The sequence below is a fragment of the Asterias amurensis genome, chromosome 2 (genome assembly GCF_032118995.1).
Source record: "Asterias amurensis chromosome 2, ASM3211899v1".
Classification (NCBI taxonomy): Eukaryota; Metazoa; Echinodermata; class Asteroidea; order Forcipulatida; family Asteriidae; genus Asterias; species Asterias amurensis.
In genome coordinates, this window is record NC_092649.1 from 23,267,867 (window position 1) to 23,291,817 (window position 23,951).

A 23,951-nucleotide genomic window follows, 5' to 3' on the forward strand; every position below is an offset into this window, starting at 1 on the left:
GCTATCGTCTCGTACACTAACGACGATAGCGGAACGAACCTATAGTTCTAGCAGAAGTTGGCCTAGGCCTATATTTATAATGCATGCCCGTGCCCGTATTTTTTGCAACTTATTTTTAAGGACATTGAACAAGAAGAGAAGATTCAGACTCGGAGAAGAGAGTCCCATGGAAATAATGATCTGTAGCCAGTTCTTAGAAGTAGCTAAACAACGTTGAAAGTATTGTGTTACTTACGTGGTCTTCCCTTTTTAACCATGTTTCACTAGAAGTTTGGAGGAAATCTTAAGTCTTTAGTACTTGCGTGATGTGCGGGGTTGAAGCTTGAAGGTGAATGTTTTCCACACATACATGTACGCCAGCGCTTTATCCGTTAATATAAAGTTACCATGCTGACGTGTGGCATGGCAGTGTGGTGTAGCTGGTCCGGCTGCCAAAAACATGTCAACGACCGTCACTCACTCAACAAAACGCCATGGACCCCGTCACAGCGTGCAACAAATTGTATAATGCACGCTGTTATGGCGGGGGTCATTGGCGTTTGTACAACATCCGAGGGGGGAAACGGCAGGTACGCATCCGAGGGGGGAAATGGCACCCGAGGATTGTGTTATCTTATCATTTTCGGGTGTATGTAATGGGAGCAAACAGTATTTTTCGACAAATTATTTACGTGTATGTTGAAAAATATCATGAAAAGCGCAGTAAAACATACCACACAAAACTAGTGTTGTCCCAAAGAAAGACATCTGATCGTCAGTTTATAAACAAAACTGTAAATATACCATTTTCCGGAAATCCTTTACATTTAAACTTGTTCCCTTCGTACTTCACAACTAACTCTATGTTCACAATAAGTTGTGTTCCAGTTCATGTGATGTGTTTCTCATATGGGAAAAACATGAGTGGCGTTAACTAGACATTTTCATTGGGGAGGGGGGGGGGGCGGGGCGGCAAGTTGGGGCAAAGATAATTTCCCGGGGGCCGAAGGAAGTTACCTTATAGTTGATACAAACCAAACCGTATAATGCAGTTCCAAAACAATGGACACATTGCAAGAACAACCAAATCTTAGAAAATTTGTCATTTATTATAAAATAAACTTTTCGACTGCATGTGGATTAAATTACTAACAGTGATCAGAAATTATCAATTTTAGCAGTATGCGTTCTCAAATTAGGCTCTGTAAGTAGGCCCTAATCGTTAAAGTATTGTTTGTATGCTCTGTTCACTGTAAATAAAATGCATTCATAAATACCTCAGACAGTTTCGCTATTCCTATTGGTGGAGAGCGTGTCACGTGGGTGTGTCTAAACCTTTGTTTATGACCGGTAAAAAGTGTTAATTCATGGACGTGACACGCGACCTTGCACGTACCTGTTCTTAAAAGACAGTTTCTTCATTCCTACTGGTCGAGAGCAACGGCTGAAACAGTTGTGCCACATCACGAGATACGCGCGACGCGCACATCATTCCCTTATAAGGATTTCATAGCTGGAGGGGTGTTGTGTTGACAGAAATCATTTAACAATTATAACTTTTGCATTTATTTTACAGTGATGATGTTTTTGACCGAAAAGTGTGTTGAATCGGTTTTCAACTAGTGGTTTAAACCCGCCAAGGAGGCCTGGTTCTTTATAATTTACCTCGACTTCTTCTCGGTAAAATTATCAAGAACCAGGCCTCGTTGGGATTAAACCACTAGTTGAAAACCTCTTAACCACACATTGATTCCCTAAGTAAACTGAAAAAGAGATTCTCTGCCTCTTATTGGGTGGTGGGGCACACAGTACGCTTTGTGTGGAGAACTACAGCGGCGGTTCTCAAGCGGTGTCCACGGTTCGAAAATCAAGGGTGGGCCGAAGCGGAAACCTTTCAGGGGCGACAGGAAACCGTGTGCGTTGTTCTAGGCACAGACAAACTTTGAAACTCTTGAATTTTCTTCACAATGAAGTTAAAGATTTTCTAGAAAGAGACGACCTCAAGAATGATGCCGAGTCTGTGACGATGCAATCAAGACGAGTGTGGGAGAGTGCGAGCAACAGAAACGATACCTCACTGGCTATATTTCAACAGTGTATGTTTCTTTATCAGCATGGGTCAGACGATTGCGTTACATGCGCCAAAGTCACCGCAGAACAGTGCCGAACTCACATTTGGGAAACCTATAGGCCTATCAACCGACAGCCTAGATCAGTGAGGAGCAAGAGGTAATAGTTTCCGGTTGCACCGTTTTCCTAAAAGGAAAAGCGTTATCATAAATGTTCAAAGACACAGAGGTACACTAGCCCTGGCGGCCTTACACTTTCGTATTGTACTACAGTGACCTGTATCTGCGTACAGAGGAAGAGTCCTTCATAGGGCTAAGAGGTACACATGCATGTCCATGTAATATTATATGCAACTTTGACAACACCGACATGCAGTCACCGAGCCGCTGCTCTGATAGTCGTTGCAGTAGAAGTCGATGTTCCAGGTGGGATTCGCGATACGGCATATTGACGGTCGTTGACGAGTTATTTAAGGTTCGGTACAACAGCATGGAGGAAGAAATTAACAGCAAACTTCATGCGCGTGATAATTTTAGTCTGGTACCCAGACTGTTTTTTAACGTGTTGCAAAATGTCGCATGTACAAAAACGTCCCAACATGGAGCTATAAAAAGGAAAACATGTGCTTTTCAGTGGTGGCGTGCGCATCAGAACACGTGGTCGGTTATCGTAGCGTCATACGTTACCGACCCTCATATATTTTCTGCACCGGAGAAGCTATGCAGTTTACTCACGGTCTGTATTTTTATCAGGCTTAATCATGCTGACAATAAAGTTTCCTGTCGTTGGTTATGCTAAAATGATTGTTTTTTGGTACAAATCACTAAGTGCATTATTATGCCAACATTCAAATGAGTCAAAGAAACATCATCCAACCTCGACAAGGTCCCAAAAAAATTACTAGTATCTGCTAGATCAGTGAGTTTCATTCTGCTTTAGTCACTACATGGATCACGTGAGGTGGTTACTATTTGGGATTCTATAGTGTGCCAATATGGGGAAAATATTGAAATATTTTAAGTGAAAATGACAAATATTTTTTATTATTATTAACTGCATACTGTAATAAATTCCGATAAGTGTAATAAATATTAAGTCTACATTAAAGAGAAAATATCATAGATTGGTTTCTTATCTCCTGAAACCAAACATTACTGGTCTGAAATGGGGGGGGGGGGGGGACGGATTGTTATGAACATGGGCGTCAATCAGGGGGGGGGGGGGGCAGGGGGACATGTCCCCCACCTTTTGGAGGGTGGGGGAAACAATATAAAATGTCCCCCACCCCCCCCCCCCCCCCCACCTTTTTGACCACCTTTATCATGAAGGCCAAGTTTTGCACTGTGTAAGACGAAACCCTGTGTCCCTATGGGCATTAATCCTGTGGGCAAAGAATTACACAATATCCCCCCTCTCAAAATTGGTCCTAGATTGCATCACAGAGCATCTGAAATGCTAAATTTTCCCGGGCCCTTAGCTGGCCCGCACCCCGAGCCGTAAAGACTTCTCACACGCATGCTCCATCGTTGACAGATTTGCACCTCCCCCTTGAAAGAGTGGAAGGGACGTGTACCCCACCCCACCCCACCCCACCCCACCCCATTTTCGAAGGGTGGGGGACACAGTATCACTGTTCCTCGTGTCGTTTGACCACCTTTATCATGAAAATCGTGTTTTGCACTGTGGAACTGTGGAGCACTGGAACACAATATTCACACAGCTCATTGTTCTGTTTCGTTTGCCATTTGGCCGCTAAATGGCCTAAAGATTGCACCACAGAGCATCTAAAAATACAAAATTTTCATGGGCCCTTGAGCGGGCCCGGACCCATGCCGTAAAGGTTTCACACTCACGTGCTCACTCTTTGACAGTATTTTCCCCTAAAACTTGGTTCAAGGATCCGCACTTGAAGATGCTGTCAACCCAAAAAGTTCTACTGCTGCTCACATTTTACAGATGTTCTGTTCCGTTCTGTATGCCTCTTATTGGCCTAAAGATTGCACCACAGAGCATCTAGAATGCAAAATTTTCCCGGGCCCTTAAATAAAAGCGGGCCCGGACTCATGCCGTAAAGGTTTCGCACTCGTGAGCTCACTCTTCGACAGATTTTCCCCCTAAAACTTGGTTCATAGATCCGCACTTGAAGATGCTGTCAACCCAAAAGGTTCTACTGCTACTCACAATTTGACAGATTTGCCCCAGAAAACTCGTGTCTTAGGTCTGGTGATGATAGGGATGAAACGCCGTCTGAGCATTAGAATGCAGAAACAATATGGATATAACAAAGCTATAATTGAGTTGCTTTTTAGGTGCAAGAATAGGTGCATCATAGCTTGAAATAGGCATTAAATTCCAACATCTGAGAGGGGGGAACATCACCCCTCAGATTCACTAGATTGCACCACAGAGCATCTACGGGCTAAAAAAAATTCCCGGGGCCCTAAAGCGGGCCCCGGACACCACGCCGTAAATGTTATGTCCCCCTACCTTTCAAGACGGATTGACGCCCCTGCGTGTGCTTCAAGGGGAGGGGGGTAACTTTCATGCCTTATGATATCCCGGAATAGTAACCATAATGCCTTAGGAAAAAAATGTAATTAAATTTGTTCAGTAGTAATTGAATAATATTTTTGATTTATTTTGCACGCCATATACTAACTTCTGAATGAATTCAATAAAATACCAACCAATGAAAGGTGTAGAAAACATATATAATATGACGTTGCTCCAATGTCATGCATGTATAAGCACTGTTAATGGCGGACTGTCTCTCGCAACGTAAAACCAAAACTTTAAAAATTTCAACACACCATGAACTGTATGTGTTTACAAAATTGGATAGAGGATTTAAAAAAAAAAAAAAAAAAAAAAAAGTTTCTGATTGTGAACAACTTTCCTGTTATCCTACTGAAAACACATGACACCAGGATACCGTTTGGTGGTTTCGTCAAGTATAGACTTGTGGACAAGTCGTTTGTCTGTCGCGTTGATAGCGTTCCGACTCTCACTGCGATTTTTTTTTTTTCAAGGACGAACGTTGGCAGTTAACATAAAATGGGCGTGTTTTTTCCCGAAAAATACTATCGCGCATGCACGAACTTTAGTGATGACCCGCAAGGGGAAGGGACCTTGGGAAGAATGAATATCAACTAAATAGTATGTACCCCCTGTGGAATGAAAATAGTTGTGGCATTGAGGAGAAATAAATGGGGACCACACAACCTGCCTTTCTTCTACTATCGCTTCACACAATGGTGTACAGGTTGTGATGAACCAGTCTACCTCCTATTTCTTACCATCCATGGTACAATTATTTTTAAACTGGACACATTTGGTAATTGTTGTCGCGGACCAGTATTTTCACTTGATGTATCCCAACATGCATAAAATAACAAAACTGTGACAAAAAAAAACATTACTTTTGTTGCATAATTTTGTGTGCTTCCAGATGCATAAGTGCTGTTGTAATGCATGCTGTGTACTAATTTCATTTAGGGACACAGCCGTTCATTATGACCGTCAGTCTTTTTTCTTAATTGCCCTCCCTCCCCTTCCAAACCCTATCCAAACAATTATTTCATCGGGCAATCAAGACTTTTTTCTTTTTTTTTCTTTTTTGCAATGCTCAAGTTTACACATACATGTAACAATACAACATACCAGTACAAATTACATACCAAGGAAAAACAAAAAGGAGACTAAAACAATGAACAGACAATCCGGCAACCTGGCATCTTATTTAAAAAAGGTAATTTCTTAGAGCAGTCCACTTATTATCAAATTTGTACAGGTTGTTGTTGCCCAAAGCTATTTTTTCTCCAATGTGTAGTGAAACTTTAAGTAAGTATATAGAAGAGTTTGCGGTAACACCATGTAATAATAATCTCTAAATGAGTTTGGGTGGTTCTGAAAAGAACCGTTGGGTTAACTCGACTTTTCGATCAGTATGCTCTGATCGTCTTCTGGAGAATGCTGGACTCTGATGCTGCATGCTGCTTAAGTACTGGGCGGCGGATCAGCGGTGATGCACGAAGTACAACAAGGAGCTCATATTCGGTTTCTTGTTCTTGAACCTACAATTATAGATAGCTTTCTTCGCCAAAATAATACATACATTTTCCGACAGTACCTCAGAGTTATGTACATCAATGCCAAAAATGATAGGTTTATAATCCAATTGGATGGCAACATGAAATATTTTCTCCCACCAGTTCTCTACATTCGTCCAGAAAGTCTTAACAGATGTAGAATCATAAAACATATGCCTCATTGTTTCAGGGTGAGTTTCACAAAAAGAACACTTATCAATAGAGATAATCCTCATCTTGCAAAGCCTACTATTAGTCATCAAACAATTAAACATTGATTTTTGCATTGAAAAGTCCTTGTTCTGACCTCAGCACAGGCTTTAAATGGCAAATAGTAAATTACACTCCACTCATCATCATCCATGTTAAAAACATCTCTACATTTCTTCTGGAAAGTGGGAACTTCCCTAAATCTATGAATAAAGATCTGGTAAATCATCTTGGTTGATAAAGTGTCAATATGAGTCTCTCCATTATTCTGTGCAATGAAACCTTTGGCAATACATTTATTTCTATCAAAGCCCTGGCTGAGGATATGTTTCCAATTTGTTGGGATGGATGACATAACTCCCCTCAAATTGAAATAATCCTTACTTGAAAGACCCCTCCTATAGTCCATTCAGTAAAGGGGATCAAAGCATCATAATAACACAAATCACTCAATAGAACCATACCATCATTGTACAGTATTTTGTGTAAAAAAAGGGGGATTTACCGCTGGTATTATAATTACAGTGGTTGTTAAAAACACACTGTGAAGTAATCTTTACATCCCTTGGTTTTACCAGATCAAAATACGAGATGAGAACCTCCCTGTAAATCAAGGGAATGTTATTCCACTTTTTCACTTGGCTAAATTTAACATTACAATGGAAACTCATATTACCGCCATAAGGAGAGATATATTTCTTAAGGATGAGCTTCCAAGGAGCCAAACTCACATTGTTGTATCTCTGAATCCATTTGATTTGCAGGGCTTTGAACATACTTTTTGTATCCGGCATCTTCAAACCACATCGATATTACCGATAAGGGTACTTCTTTTAACCATCCCTTTCCCCCCATTTTCATGAAATCATAAATAATTTTGTAGACCTGCTGAACAACATATGTAGGAACTTAAATTAAAGAGGCACATATAGTAACTGAGACAGGGCGAAAGTTTTGACCAACAGAATTTTACCGGAACAGGTCAAACGTCAAGACTTCCAAATATTGAGAGTGGTTTTCAGAATCGTGATTTTAGGCTCAAAGTTCCTATTTTCAGCTGCGTCATCCTTATAAGCGAAATAAACACCCAGTTTTTCAGCGAAAATCAGTTTAGAGCCAGCCACATAGCTTGTGATTTACTCACGTTCAGTTTCAGACCTGAGATCATGGTAAATTTACTCATGAGGGCAAACAAATTTTCAGCTGAGTTATCATCTTGGACTACACAGGTACTATCATCTGCGTATTGGATAACCTTAACTTCCCCATCCTCTACAAAAATACCTTTAATATCCGGATCGTTTCTCATATAGCACATGACAACAGTTCTATGGCCAACATAAATAAGTACGGACTTAGTGGGTCACCCTGTCTCATCCCTCTTCCAACTGAAAAGTAACTTACACAACTACTTATAATTATTTGAGTAAAGAGATTTGACATTCTAACAAAATCTGGGCCAAATTCATGCACTCCAAAACTTTAAATAAAAATTCCCATTCTAATGAGTCAAAGGCTTTTTCGAAGTCAAGGAAAATCATCAAGCCTGGAATATCCTTACTTTTAGTATAATTAAATATAAACCATAAATGATGTTTGGGGTTGAACAAAGGATTGACTAGAGTGGGATTCGAACCAACGACCTCCAGATTAACGTGCCGGCGCTCTACCAACTGAGCTATCTAGCCATATATTGGCGGTGTCCCTATTTTGTCAATATCTTTGTTCGGGGGTGCCAGTCAGAAGCCATACAACCGTTAACTGCCGTGTAGCCAGGGATCACACCCAAATTACGATACAACCTGGGAAGCGGCAGCTAGGGGATCACCTTAAGGGGATGCGACTTTTTGTTTCAGATATCAATATAAACCACAAGGGAAACTGACTGGGTAAATTTGTAAATGATTTTTGGGGTTGAACAAAGAATTGACTAGAGTGGGATTCGAACCAACGACCTCCGGATTAACGTGCCGGCGCACGTATAATTCATAACATCCTGGATGGTTCTAATTCACCAATAAATCGACCCTTCACAAAACCACATCGGTCATTGTGAATTAGATTTGGGACAACCTTATTAATTTTAGAAGCTAACATTTTAAAGGCAACTTTATAATCTACATTTTCAAGGAAATTGGTCTCCAGTTTTTTAATTTACTTCTGTCTTTGCCCTCTTTTTCAATCAATGTAATAACCGCCTGTCTCTGCGAAGACGACATGCTTCCATTTGTGAGACCAATATATTTAAAACATCAACAAGAAAGTTACCAATGACATTCCAAAACATCAAGTAATACTCTGAGGACAACCCATCATTACCAGGGCTTTTACTGTTGGACATTTTCTTCAAAGTATCATAATACTCAACATTGGTGAGTTGACCTTCACAAAGCAGCATATTGTCCTCACTGAGCACAGGAATCTTATTGTCTTTAAAGAAAACATTGTTCTCAATATCAGTATTACCATCACGATTGGAGTCATAGAGCTTTTGAAAAAAAATCTTTTAGTTCGGTAAGGACATCGTTAGGATTAATAATTTCCCGACCCTCATCTGTAATAAGCTTTTTACAATGCTTCCGTCTGCTGTTCCTTTTTTTCCAGACCGAGGAAGTATTGGTTAGTTTTCTCCCCCTTCTCAGACCATCTTAATCGTGAGCAAATAACACTACCGTCAATTAATTTAGCGTCAATCTCCTCTAATGCATCTTTGATGACCCGAATCTCCTCCAAAATATTCTCATTGTGTTCGTGAGCAAGAGAAGTTTCTAATTGATCTAATGTATTTGTAAGATCAGCAATTCTGACCTTAAATTTAATCCTTTCCCATTTCACTTGCTGATCAATAATTGATGGGTCACCTAACCAAACTCGAAGATTACTATTCATCCACTGCACAAAATGTTCGTCTTCTAAAAAAGAAGTATTAAACTTCCAATGGCCATGCAGAGCCTCTATTAGGCTCTTTATACATTTGAAAGGTAATAGCAATTGCAGAATGGTCTGTCCTAATACCATAACACTCTCAATAAGACTATTACTTATCATGAAATAGTCCAGCCTACATTCATCAACGACATCCCAACTGGCATCACCTCCAAGCTGCGCCTGTTTGCCGACGACTGCCTCATGTATCGGTCAATCTCTTCCCCCAAGACAGCGTCAACCTACAGCACGACCAGCACGACATTGACCGCCTCCATCAATGGTCGCTGGACTGGCAGATGAAATTTAACACCGATAAGTGCCATCTGATGAGGCTTACCCGCCGCCGCAAAATAACCAGCACACAATACCATCTGGGAGGTGACCAACTCACTTCTGTTGAGGAGTATCCCTACCTAGGCCTCACATTCTCATCCAACATGTCCTGGCTGAACCACATAAAAAAAGTTTCCAACAAAGCAAGCAGAATGCTGGGCCTCCTACGCCGCAACCGAAGATGCTGTTCAAGAAAAATCCGTGAGAAAGCATACATAGGCCTCGTCAGACCACACCTAGAATACATCAGCACAGTTTGGGACCCCCGCAGCAAAAAAGACATCACCAGAGTGGAGAGTGTTCAAAGACGTGCTGCCAGATTTGTCCTCCAGAGGTACCACTGTAGTCCCGTAGAGACAGTGTTTCCTCCATGCTACAAGAACTTGAGTGGAAGTCACTTGAACGGAGAAGACAGGCCACCAGTCTGTCAATGCTCTACAAGATACAGCACAACATCTTCGCCATCAATGCCTCCCATTACCTGTCTCCAATGATTCCTTCCAACAACAGATCATACCACCCTTGCAAACTCCCGACCATCAATAGCCGCAAACTCTGGAATTCGCTCCCACAGTTGTGGTGTTGGCCGCCCCAACCTTAGAGTCCTTCAGGGGGAAGAGTTGCAACAAGCCTATAACCAGCAGCCCAGTTTTTACTCGCACTTTGTCTAGCACCAGTCTCGAGTCCTACTTTCCTTTAGACTTGACTCAAGTCCCAATCCCGTGCCATCCCCAGAAAACTACTGTTTTGTGATGCTCTGAATTCCAAAACCTGTTCCGCATGCGGGACAGGGACTTGACGATGTCGCAGTCGCCTGGTATGTAAATATATTCACTTATGAATATGTAACATTGTTACGTGATACGTTTTGACCAATCAAACGCACCCAAAAAGAAGACTAGTTCATTTGTCACTTGTGGGTTAAGTACTTAGTTGATGATTGAAATACATTTTTTAATAACCAATTAATTATAAAAAAGAAAGCACTAAATGTGTATTGAATTTAAGTAATACGTTGTAACATACATTTGGAGTCGGTTTTGTTTGCAAAATATGAATTTTGGGAAGTGCAATAAAACGACTTATGACACCGACACCCCCTTGCCTGCTAATGAGTTTACCCGACCCACGTGCGTGCCGCGTATAGACGCGTGCCTTACAACGTCTTCTACTGTGATGTCACAGAGTATAATGAATATTTTACCGGCAGGGCAGCGCTTCTACGATCCCATTGGTTTTGTACATCTCCCCATTTGGGGAGATTTTCCAATAACAACGTGCAGAGTAAGAAACGATTTCGTCAAGTCCTATAGACTGTGCAAGTCTCGCGCGCACCGGAGCGAGAAAACACGACAACTGAAGAACTTAATTTTTTTATGAATCAAATCTTTGCTTTAATTTTTTTCTTAATGCCGAATCTGAACAACAAAAATACCCATTAGAGCTTGTTTAAATTAGTTTTAGCTTTTTAAACTAACACACAATTATCGGTTAAAGTCTATGTATAGACAAAAGTAAAACTCTGGGACAAGGATGTTTGTTTGATCTTAAATGTTTTGAAACCCCTTTTGTAAATCTACGCCCGAATGTGAAACTACTGAAAGCATAGATATAGAATTAAAATAACTAGATCGGCCGCGCGTACATACGCGCCATTGCCTGTGTAGAAAATTTTTTTGTTCGCCATGGACGCAGTAAAAATTTCACGTTCGAAAGGCGACGCGCGAAAATGAACACGGGAGATAGGGCTTTGACGCGCTAAATGTCACGTGCTGACGGCAAAAAGTCACGTGCTGACGGCAACGCACAGAAAATGTACACGGAAGATAGGCAATGGCGGCCCCCATGCCAGAACCCGCGTATGTACGCGCGGCCGATCTAGTTGTTCTATTCTATATCTATGACTGAAAGCTGGTTTATACGCGGACGCACGATGGTCGCAAGGGCGTTAGATAAACGCGTGAAGGCCGGTTTATAGTCGGTCGCGCGATGGTCGCGCGACAGAAATCTTGCGCGCAATCCTAAGACTGAGGCCTAAAAACCGTGTCTTTTTATGATCGCGCGTCAAGATTTCCGACGCCCGACCATCGCGCGACCGACTATAACTCGGCCTTGACGCATTTTAAAGAGGAAGCCGACGCCTAAGCGACCAATGAAAAGGCTTTCCACCCCGCACGGCCAAAACAAGCGTCTGCGTAAGTTTCTTGATCGGAGATGGGCACAAATTCTTAATTTTTTACAAGTAACCTGACCTGAGGTCAAGTTTAAATATCGGTTTTTCTTCGTTATTATTTTGACTTAATTTTTACTTTTATATATGTTGTTAATTAGTATTACATTTTTAACAACATATGTCATTTTTATGGTCATAAACTATATTAAACTAAAGTAATGGACGAAACAAAATCTCCCCAACGTAAAACTCCATAAGGTTGGGACCACAATGGTCCCGGAAGTTCAAATCTGCGCGAGACTTGCACAGTCTTTTCTCGGGACCACATTTTGACGGCGAGCGCGCACTGTACTGTGTATGCCACGGGGTTGTTTCATAGTTAGGCCGTGTCCGAAACGGCGACTTCGGCTACAGCTACGGCTAGATCGCGCGCGTCTGCCTATTCTTCAACACTGACAGACGCGCTGATCTAGACGTAGCTGTAGCCGAAGTCGTCGTTTCGGACACGGCCTAAGTTGAGGCAAAGATACTATAAAAGGAAGATAGGACACCGAGTGCGCAACCGTGAAACGCAAAATGGCGGGAGCATGGAAGGGCGCCCGCTATTGTCGGGCAAGTAAAACCAAAGTCGGCTCTGCGCTACTACACTGCACTATGGCTATGGAAAACTTGCAACCAATAGGCGCTAGCTCAGCACAGCAAACATGTCACTATGGTGTTCTGCAGTGAATTGTGTGAACAATTCACAACGGAATGGAAATCTTCACTTTTACAGGTTTCCTAAAAGCAAAGAAAGGTAAGGCGAACTTTATGGCAGAACATTTTGATGTAATAATGACATTAACATCGACATCGTCCAGGCAGAAATTGGCAGAAATTGGCAATGATTGGCTGGAGTTGTTTTCTGCAAAATGTTATCAATGTTTACACAGAAAGGCATGATTAATTATTATATTAGGCTACTCTACAATTATATCGTTTTTTTAATGATCAGGAAACAAACATTCATGACCCCAAAGTGTAGAATGGAGTAGCTGTGTAGCAGTGTTCTTGTATTTATTCCAGCCATTTAAGTTTTTATTTTGTAATTGACTAACAACATTATAAATTTGTGAATGTGATGGTAGTCTTGAATAATTTATTTGTAATGTTTTGATAAACCAGGTCAACCCAAATAATCAAGATGGAGGTGTTTGTTTTTAATTTGGCCTCTAGTATTAAAATCTGCACAGATCACATGGGTTTATTATGATGCTTTTGTTTATTTCATTTGTGGTACCACAGATCAGACCGATGGGTTCAGTCTACGAGAAGATCAGATCTGCGGAACAAGTCACCCAAATACTTGTACAATAATTGTAGAATCTGCTCAATGCATTTTGAGCCATCCCAGATTCTATGTACTGGTAGACTGGTTTGGAATGCGGTCCCTACAATTTTCAACATACCAAATCCACCAAAGAAGGTGACTTTGAAGCGGAAACTACCCAGCAGACATGTCTCCATAAAAAGATCTAAGAGTAAAACAGGTATTGTTTTGTTGAACCTGCTTAGTTGAAATGTTTTAATTTTTTTTCTTTTCCAAAGGTGTGAACTACATGTAAAGTTAAATTTACTTATGGGAAGAATTGATGCTGACAGAATTTAAAGACGATTGGGTGATAATGAGTTTGAAGTTACTATTACTGGCTGTCACCCACAAAGCTGTTGTTATTAGCTATTCAGAAACAATAATGATGCTTGCCCAGGTGACAAGTAAAGGAGGGAAAATGAGTGAAGTATTGTATTTGTTGATTTTAAACAAGCTTTTTAATTTGTTATCATAACAGTTGAAAATGATTTAGCTTCTGGAGGAGAACACAGTGGGGTAAAAGGCAGACCACACCTATGCAAATAGAGACAATGTACAGCGCAAAGTACCACAACCAGACACTCAAGAACATTTGGACATCACAGACCAAGAATCTTATGTAGACCACATCAGCTCATTCTATAATGAACCAGGTAAAGATAACATGCAAATGATATCCATATACACATTCAATCCAGTAGACCCTTTTGGCTAGGAAATGCCCACTTCATTCCTGTAATAAACAATTACAAACAAAACTATTGCCTTTTGTTTGCATTTTAAGTCATACTGAGGTGCTTTGAAACCTGGATTTACATTTCCATAATCTCAGCCATATGTTTCATTCCATTTTTCTTACTTAAGTGGAAGATGTACAGCCTGGTCCAGATACTGCAAGAGAGAATGCTGGTCAACATTCAAAAACCAAAGTGTCCACACACAGAGTAAAGATTCACAGACTAAAGGGGAAGATCAAAACGCTTACAGCATCCTTAGAGAAAGCTTCCAAGTCTGGATCAATCACCAACATTATCAAGAATGCAAGTAGATACCTGGACACAAGCACTTTAGATTTCTTTGCTGGCCAGCTTAGAATAGGTAAGCAGCGTTTGAAGGGCAGACGATACACAAACAAGGATAAACTCTTTGCCTTTGCCCTTCACTACCAAAGTCCGAGTGCTTACAGGTATTGCCGCAAAATTTTTGCTTTGCCATGTGAGAGATCTCTTCGAAGATGGCTGGAAAAAGTGAGAGTACAGCCTGGCTTTAATAACACAAGCTTTGAAATATTGCAGCGAAAGGCTAAAACTATGTCCGATGACCATTTCAACCATATCTGTGATAACTTGGATAAAATGATAGACCAGCCTCAAAAAAATGTAATAGTGTATGTGGCTGGTTATCTGGCCAAGCAGATACTTGCCAAGCATAAAAATTGCGAGACTTGTAAAAATGCATTGTTGAAAAATGCTGCATTCATGGAAGATCCATCTGAACTACTATTAAATTATAAGGCCTACTGTGTTGAAGAATCAGATTTTGGTGGTTTAACTGTTCCAAGTGACAATTTTTCTGACTTTGTTGTTGTATGCGAGAAAGTGTTTGTCAAATGTTTTAATGATTATTTCCACATCAATGTCATCGGCAAAAGGATTGTAGAGAGAATCCATATTGGTTTGACTAATAATAACCTTCATCTTGATTTGTGCAGTAGTGAAAGGGTAACATCGTTCATCTCATTTTTTGTGAGATTTAGGTTGCATGCTGCAGTGAAGTTTTATAACAAGAGCTTGTTTAACAAGAAAGTTGTGGACAGTGAAAAGAAAGTGAAAAGGAAGAGTAGAAAGTTGGTAAAAATTTCTCACCTGTAATTCCTGTGATCTGTAATCGATAATGACTGACAAGGCTAGTAGTGTGTGTGGGGGGGGGGGGGGGGGCAAGCGGGACAAATACATAATTTGGAGGGGGCTTTTTATGTACCAAACCATTCATTTGTTCATTTGTTCGATCTCATTTGGGATCAAGAAGGGTGCTGAGCAGAGGGGCTCTGTTGATTAAAAGAAAGTAACAATGACTTAATATGTTTAATAATATGTTATGTTTATTAAATTATATAAACATTAATTAAATTAATATATAATACAGTTATGTTACAAAGATTGGTAAAAAAAGCGGAACAAAGACATAATTTGGAGTGGGCTGTTTAATGTAGCAAACCATGCTAACCCTACTCATCATTAAATGTGGTATACCTACTAACTCATATATTTATTGTTTACAAACAGAGTTGTGAATCTGGGTCCAATTGGATGGCTCTGCTTACTGCGTAGAAATCTGCAAAAGCAGAGTCATGGATTTGGTCCCAGCTGGTCATTAATTGAACCTTGTTATTGTCTGTAACCAACTTGCAAGTGATTATTAAAAATGATTGATGCACAGGATACAATGTCATGCTTTTGCACTTTGTTGATTTAATTAAAAGATCCAAGTATTCAGTATCCCCATATCACCACATTTATTATGAAATTAAAAGCTTTTTGAAAACTACCTCAAATAATAGTAATATAAAAGCAGGGTCAAAAATAAAATAAGATTAATTGGACTCAAAGATTACCACTTGTAGACAATTGTGCAGAAAAACCCGATCAACCAAGAAACACTCTTTTATCCAAGAAACACCCTTTTAAATCCCTAAGAAACACCCTTTTGAATTCTTAAGAAAAAAACTGTTAAATCCCTAATAAACACACTTTCAAATCCTTAAGAAACACCCTTTTAAATCCTAAGAAACGCCCTTTTAAATCTAAGAAATCTTATTGTTTTAACGCAAATTGCCAACATTTGCCATGACCATCCTATTTATTTCTATACTGCGCTTAACGTCGCCTACTTTGTTTTACTTGCCCACCGAGTGATGGCGCCCTTCCCCACGTTCCAATAGACCTTATCGCAAATACCAATGCGCAAGCGCAGACTGTTGAATGAAGTGCATTGTGGGATAGACATGAATCAAATTTTGCTACCAGCTAGACCACAATGCATCTAAATCAAAGCTTTACGCGCGCGCCCCAGTATTTGCGAAAAGGTCTATTGTGCCGAGTCATCGCGTTACAACGGCCTGCGTGTAAAACAGCGCTAGTGTCCTATCTTCCTTTTATAGTATCTTTGGTTGAGGTAATAGCTTAGGGACCTCTAACACGAGAATGGGACTTGAATCAAGTCTAACTTTCCTTGGGATGGCACGGGATTTGGACTTGAGTTAGTCTTGGTTCCAAGACCATTGGTGTTGCGCGGTCACACACAACCAACGTTCCGATAATGCACGGCAAAAACTGTTCACGCTTGTTATGAACGAACGCTAGCGGGCGCTCTGTTTCTCTGATTTACGGATCTCACCATGTCCTGTGCTCACCATGGTGAGATCTAAATCAGAGAAACAGAGCGCCCGCTAGCGTTCGTTCATTACAAGCGTGGACAGTTTTTGCCGTGCATAATCGGAACGTTGGTTGTGTGTGACCGCGCAACACCAATGGTCTTGGAACCAAGACTAGACTTGAGTCAATTCTAGGGACCCCCCCCCCCCGGCCCCCAGCTGCGTCAGAACTAGTCTTGGCCCAAGGCTATTGTGCTTGATTCTGGATAGTGTATTACGCGCGGTTGAATCGCCAAAGCGCCCGCCACGGTATGATTTAGTTAATTGGGCGGCTTGAAATCTAGTCTTGGTTCCAAGACCATTGGTGTTGCGCGGTCACACACAACCAACGTTCCGATAATGCACGGCAAAAACTGTTCACGCTTGTTATGAACGAACGCTAGCGGGCGCTCTGTTTCTCTGATTTACGGATCTCACCATGTCCTGTGCTCACCATGGTCTTGGATATTTGCAAATTGAAGGCGTGGCCAGACTATGTAAATTACTTTTAATATATGCAATATTCATATCACGTGACGAATTGAAGATGACTATTCAAACTAGATCGAGTCAAAGGTCAATATGATCGGCGGTCTATTTTTAATAATCTTTGCTCAAAGAGTGATTCCGTGGTCATTATAGGCCTATTAAAAGGAAAACAGTGAAATTTTAAGTATAGGTACTTATTCAGATTATGGATACGTGACGATTTGAAATCGTAAATAATGGTCAAAAATCGAACGTAAAATTAGCATTCAGAGAGTCCGTGTATCGGACGCTGTATGGCCCCACGGCGTGGAGCAATCGGAACGTGAAATAAGCCTTGTGGAGTATCACGTACCGCCCATGCCGTGTCTCGTGGGGGTTGGAGGTGTTAAATCCCAGGCGCTATGAACTCCCAGCTTGCGGGTGTCGAATCCGTTGTTTCTTATGATCGCAACGTTCCAATATGCTCCATTTTGTTTCATGGCCCCCTAATTTCTTTTTGTTATGAGTTTTCAGGTAATTTTGATGATGTCAAAACATAGGAATATCGCATTTTGTTATATTGACAGTGTTATTGTGTGAGTAGCTTCAAAAAAATATGAGAATTTTTTATAAAAGGTTTAAATAAAAATAATGCTAAAACAAAATTCCCTCAAAGCATAATTTTGTCAAACAAAGTATTATTTTTTAATTCTGTGAATGCCCAGGTGAAAAATCCAGTTGAAACCAGTTGAACAGTCAACTGGTTTCAACTGGGTTCAACTGGAATTAACTGGTGTCCAACTAGTACCAGTTGGATTCAACTGGTTTGAAAAAAATCCAGTTGAAAGCAGTTGAAGGAAGTAGTTACCAACTGGTAATTCCTGTTGTGTCAACGAGGACCTGTTGAAACCAGTTGAAGGAAGTAGTTGCCAACTGGTAATTCTTGTTGTGTCAACAGGGACCAGTTGAAACCAGTTGAAGGAAGTCGTTGCCAACTGGTAATATTGTGGTGTAAACAGGGACCAGTTGAAAACAGTTGAAGGAAATAGTTGCCAACTGGTAGTTATTGTGGTGTAAACAGGAACCAGTTCAAACCAGTTGAAGGAACCAGTTACCAACTGGTAATTCTTGTTGTGTCAACAGGAACTAGTTGCAACCAGTTGAGGAACCAGTTAGCAACTGGCCATTCATGTGGTGTCAACAGGAACCAGTTGAAAGAACCAGTTACCAACTGGAAATAATTACCAAAGGGACCAGTTGAAATTATATAGTTGGAGGAACCAGTTACCAATTGGTTATTCTCATGAACAGGGACCAGTTAAAACCAGTTGAAGGAACCAGTTACCAACTGGTCACACTAATTCATATGAACAGGGACAGTTGAAACCAATTAAGCAACTGGATTTTCTCACCCACAGAGACCATTGTTGAAACTAGTTGAAAGGATCAGTTACCAACTGGTTATTCTCATGAACAGGGACCAGTTGAAACCAGTTGAAGGAAAAAGTTACCAACTGGTCTTAATAATTCTCATGAACATCGACCAGTTGAAACCAGTTACCAAAACTGTCATTCTTAAACAGGGACCAGTTGGAACCAGATTGTTGTTTGTGTTTTGTTTCCCACAGTTGCCCATCATTGATGGTTTATACAAAAAATGGAAATCCACTCATTAAATTCACATCCCCAAATTAAAGTAAATATTATACTGAACAAAACATAAATGCAATTTGTTAGAATTAAATGGGCGGGATCTAATTAATTATGCACAAATATAGAACTCTATGTTTATTCAAAACCATTGTAGGTATAACAAAAGTTACACTTAAATGTGTGTAAGTTTATATACATGTAGTTATAATTTGGTACTACAACAAATTTTGGTGTATCATATTGGTCAGCGCACTTCAAAATTACACACCATAGGTAGAAAGCAAAGCCCAAAAAGTGTATACTTGGATCGCAACTTTCAGGCGTAATGTGCTTGATCTCAGCATGACTAAAATCATGGCACTATTAGTGATGTTGACAAAAGTTTAAGGCTGACTGACTGTCTGTCTGTCAGTCATAATACAAGCAAACCTGCTAACTGGTGACAACAGTTGATGCACTCTAAATCAGTTGGACCAGTTGGTACCAGTTGAAAACCAGTTCAGACAAGTCACAAAACAGTTTGTACCAACTAAACCATTTCGAAACCAGTTAAACCAGTTCAAAACCAGTTCAAATCAGTAAAACCAGTTCAAAACAAGTCAAACCAGTTTAAAACCAGTTCGAAACCAGTTAAACCAGTTCAAAACCAGTCAAACCAGTTCGAAACCAGTCAAACCAGTTCAAAACCAGTTAACCAGTTAAAAACCAGTTAAACCAGTTACCAAATCCCAGTTCAACTGGACCAGTTGGGACCAGTTAAAACCAGTTGAACTGGTTTCAACTGGAATTTTCACCTGGGTGAAGAGTTATTTTTGAGGTAATGATTAAACTGGGCAACTAGTGGAATTTAATGACCCGACTATTCGCCTCAAATAACTGGGAGTTGAATAGCAGTAGTCGCCGCTGGACAAGCAATCAAAATTCGAAATTTCTCATGAGTTATTCCAAAAGATATTGTTACGACTACATCTACATTCCAAAAAATGTTATATGGTTACGTTCCAAGCTACGCAGCTACTCGGCTACGTTTACGTTCCAAGATACGCTTAGGTCTACGTTCCTTCAAGTTACACTATAATATCAAAAGGTACGCTTTCAAGCCCGAGTCAAGCTATGCCTACGTTCAAAGACACGCAGCTGCGTTTATGTTCCAAGATGCTACGCTTCAGTCCAAGATATGCTTACATTCCAAAAGATGTCAACGTTCCAAGCTACACAGCTACTCAGCTGCGCTTACAGATCTGCTTACGTTCCTTCAAGTTACGCTATAATATCAAAAGGTACGCTTTCAATCCCATGTCAAGTTACGCTTACGTTCCAAGATACGCAGCTACAAATTACGTTCCAAGATATGCTTACGCTCCACCAAAAGATACTGTTACGTTCCAAGCTATGCAGCTACTCAGCTACGCTTATACACTCCAAGAAACTATAAGGTTACGCTACAATATCAAAAAGTACGCTTTCAATCCCGAGTCAAGCTACGCTTACGTTCCAAGATATGCAGCTACGGTTACGTTTCAAAATACGTTCTCACAAAGACGCTTTTGAATCCCTCAAGATTTCCTTCCCCCAAGATTAAAAAACTTTCACTGTGAATAACACTACAGGGCCCACCAGTTATTTGGCAGAAAATACTGTACAAAATTTCTTTACTTTCCAAAAATTTACTTGGGCACTACAAAATTTCAAATTTAATTAAAAATTGGCTGGCAACCAGTTTCTGCTAAGCAATACTATTTTGTGCTAACTATAAGCAAATTGTTTAGCCAATACAGGCTTCATCAGTGTGGGCCCTGGCACGTCGGGAGCATATGCCACGATCGCATTTCAAGCTGCATATCATGGCAATGCAGTAGTCTGGATCTGGACATTATACATAGAAATGTTTGTGCTGGTACCACAAACCTTTCTTTATCGTATTTCCACCATGTGTCAAAGTTCCAAATCCTACTGATCTGGACATATATATACCCACACACAGAGTAAAGCAAAAGTCATGCAACGGAATTACTGCATGCATTGTACACTACATGCACAACACTGATGAATTATTCATGAGCCAACCACAACGCAGCCTCTGATTGGCTCCACCGGAAAGTCGGGGGAGATTTGCCGAAAAACAATAAAAAAGTTAAGACCCATCGTTGCAAATATTCAAGACTATGGTGAGATCTAAATCAGAGAAACAGAGCGCCCGCTAGCGTTCGTTCATTACAAGCGTGGACAGTTTTTGCCGTGCATAATCGGAACGTTGGTTGTGTGTGACCGCGCAACACCAATGGTCTTGGAACCAAGACTACTTGAAATCTAGACTACACTAATCTAGACAACACTCTGCAAGCTAGTGTAGTCTAGATTTGAAGCCGTCCAATTAACTAATCTAGACTACACTCTGCAAGCTTAGTGTAGTCTAGATTTGAAGCCGTCCAATTAACTAAATCATACTGTGGCGGGCGCGCTTTGGCGATTAGTACACTATCCAGAATCAAGCACCATCATAGTCTAGTCTTGGGCCAAGACTAAGTCAGAACGAACATGGCGGGTCTGTTGGCTGCTTCTGTTCAATAATACCATGGCTACGTATAAACCAACTTCATGCGGCGGGGGGCCGAGGTAGGTCATGATCGATATCTCCATTATTAACAGGAAGAAAGGCTTCATTATTTATTATTGACTTATGACGACATTAACAGTTATAAAGCAAGAACCGTGAAGTCGAGGAGAAATAAACTGGATTTTATTTTATCACCAGGCAGTGTTTCTGCTACCTCCATCCATGGTTTCTGTAAGTATTTTAACTCCCTCCTCTACTAGTCTATGGTCTACCGTGACTACTAGTCTTACCAGTTTTCACGGTATACTATTATGCCCTTTTTTGTAATTGGGAAAAATAGTGATGCCATATGGGTGAAAATTCACTAAGCCGCAATAATTACGTTCAATTTTGGTCAAAAATTCAAACTAGATTAAGAATAATCATTCCAACTCAGTAAAAAAGTCCAATTCAATTGTCCCAATTTATTAATTTGATGATATTGTCGGGGCTACAACTATTTCGAATATTTAACAAAAAATACTTACATCTCAATTGTAAACAGTGAACAGTTAACATACAAAAAAATGAAACCATTTGACTGCTAATGTTTTTGATACCTTGTTACCTACAAATATATGCTCTGCAACATTTTTGCCAAAATATGTATCATGTAAAAAAAAATTGTAACCATAGGCCTATACTATGGTGGCCCTGAAGGGACATCGCACATCGCAAATATCTTTGCAAATATTTGCGATGTCGCAAATATCTTTGAAAATATATGCAAATATCTTTGCAGATATTTGCGATGTCGCAAATATCTTTGCAAATATTTGTGATTTCGCAAATATCATTGCAAAATATCTTTGCAGATATTTGCGACATTGCAAATATCTTTGCAGATATTTGCGATGTCGCACATTTTATCACATACCTTCTCGCATACTTTGTCGCATAGTTTGCATATTTGTGGCGAGACATTTTTCAAGAGCCTAAAGGGTTGTTTGGGTTCCAGCCTTCATTCCATTAACATAGTACACACCGGTGGATAGTCGGATACAGTCCGCGCGTGTTTTTTTATATGCCATTACAACTTGCACTAGCCTTTAGTCAAGGTGCATGCGGCACACTGGATAGCACGCACAGCCCCCAAAATGTAACACTCGATAAAAGACCATCACCGCGAGCGGCGAAGCGCCTTTACCATAGTACAACTTGCTGTGTACATAGAGCGTTTACGAATCGAAGGCTCAGGCTTGACGCTTCAGGCTTGGGATTTTCAGGCGTGGTGGATCATGGGGGAAATAATGATGCACAAGGACAAACGTGCGTTGTCTGCTTTTTGTGTGTGAGGCATTTATTTAATGATTGTAAAATAAAAATTTAAAAAATAACACCACCACAAAACACATAATCATACCTTTTGTATTGTAACAAATGCATATTCGCTTTCTGAAGGTTTAATCATTGTAACAATACCTCAATAACTTGTAATAATTAAAGCAGCCCACTTTTTAGCTTCACTTGATTGAAAAATGACTTATTTTATAGTGAAAGCCAACAAATGATGGTTGTTTTCATCAACAACAAAACGGACCGAAAATGTTCTGAAAACATGGCTTTATGAAACTGGAATTGAAATTGCATTAAAACTGAAAGCAGGGAAATTTCGAAAGGTAAGTTGTTGAAAACTAGAACATTCTTTTAGAATAAAAACAACATACTCTGACTATCAAGTAAAAACTGCATACAAGCTATACTGCACTACAATGACAACTTTATTTTATCATAAATTGAGTTACTTATAAACCAAAGAAGTATCAGGTTACAGCAATTGATTTTTTAAATAATTTTTTAAGACTACAAAGACGGTGCTAATAAATACGTGTTTGTGTTCTCCCATTAGGCTGGGAAAATGTTAGGTTACTTAACGACTTTTAAGTTCATTGCAACTATGATGATCTCCACTTAAAAGTCAAGAAACATGATTATTTCGTCAACTGTTAGGTTTGTATTTCGGAATTATCAAGCTTTTTCTAACTGTATTTTTCAGCTGTAGAATAGTTGCTAGTAAAAATTAGCAACTAAGGACAGGTCAGTTTGCTTTATGTTACTTTACAGTTAGAATTGAGCTTTATATCTTTATCGACACTGGTGAAGTTTCTTCTGCTGAATCACAGGTGATATTTCCTCTACCGGTGACTGAACCTGAGCGACTAGTGTGACATTCCAAGTGTCGAAGTGGAGACTATTGATTGCATTGTCGAGTTACAAATACCATTTTTCAACTACTCAGATAGTCGACGTGCTACCATGACTACTACAAAAACAGTCACGACTACTGCTTGGTGAACCAACAGGAGACTTTCTAGGAGGATAGGTGGCAGCAGACATACTGGGTAAAGCCATTGTTCTCAGAATTATGCACAAGCTCATACATAAACAATAGAAGTTTACCCGGTAAGTCTGCTGCCTCCTAGCGTTGGGAAGTCTCCAATTTTGTCGCTCTTGACTATTCCCAACAACTTCAATCCTTTTAGCACTTTAATTTTACTTGATTTGGCCTGCGGCAAACAACTTGCCGCAATGTATCTTAGGAGTTTAAAATAGTCGCAACTAGTGTCCAAGTCGTGACTACAATGTTTTTGACACTAGATGAGTAGTAAACTTCACTTGTTGCCCACCAGGCCTACTGATGACATCTTATATTGTTCTGAAATGAACTAACAGGTCTTTCACTTTGATGC

At 40.1% G+C, this 23,951-nt stretch overlaps 3 protein-coding genes across 6 annotated transcripts in view; 2 read left to right on the top strand and 1 right to left on the bottom strand.

Annotated features, from left to right (window-relative positions):
- Window positions 1-417, bottom strand: part of LOC139954238 (guanine nucleotide-binding protein-like 3 homolog) — a 112,016-nt gene extending 111,599 nt beyond the window's left edge. The window contains exon 1 of the mRNA XM_071953956.1: window positions 236-417. Coding sequence (XP_071810057.1) covers window positions 236-257 — 22 coding nt within the window. The 5' untranslated portion in view covers window positions 258-417. The remainder of the gene's footprint in view (window positions 1-235) is intronic.
- The window catches only part of LOC139954245 (U6 snRNA-associated Sm-like protein LSm3), a 514,674-nt gene that overhangs the window by 236,061 nt on the left and 254,662 nt on the right, over window positions 1-23,951 (top strand). The gene's annotated exons all lie outside the window — the stretch shown is intronic.
- LOC139954197 (uncharacterized) overlaps window positions 21,216-23,951 on the top strand; it is a 55,397-nt gene continuing 52,661 nt past the window's right edge. For 2 of the 4 annotated variants that reach the window (XM_071953907.1, XM_071953904.1), the window contains exons 1-2: window positions 21,219-21,281; window positions 21,421-21,453. In XM_071953907.1, the coding sequence (XP_071810008.1) occupies window positions 21,241-21,281; window positions 21,421-21,453 (74 nt within the window). In that variant the 5' untranslated portion in view covers window positions 21,219-21,240. Of the gene's footprint in view, window positions 21,282-21,420; window positions 21,454-22,755; window positions 22,881-23,951 lie in introns of all 4 variants that reach the window. The other 2 variants (XM_071953906.1, XM_071953905.1) reach the window with 2 other exon arrangements.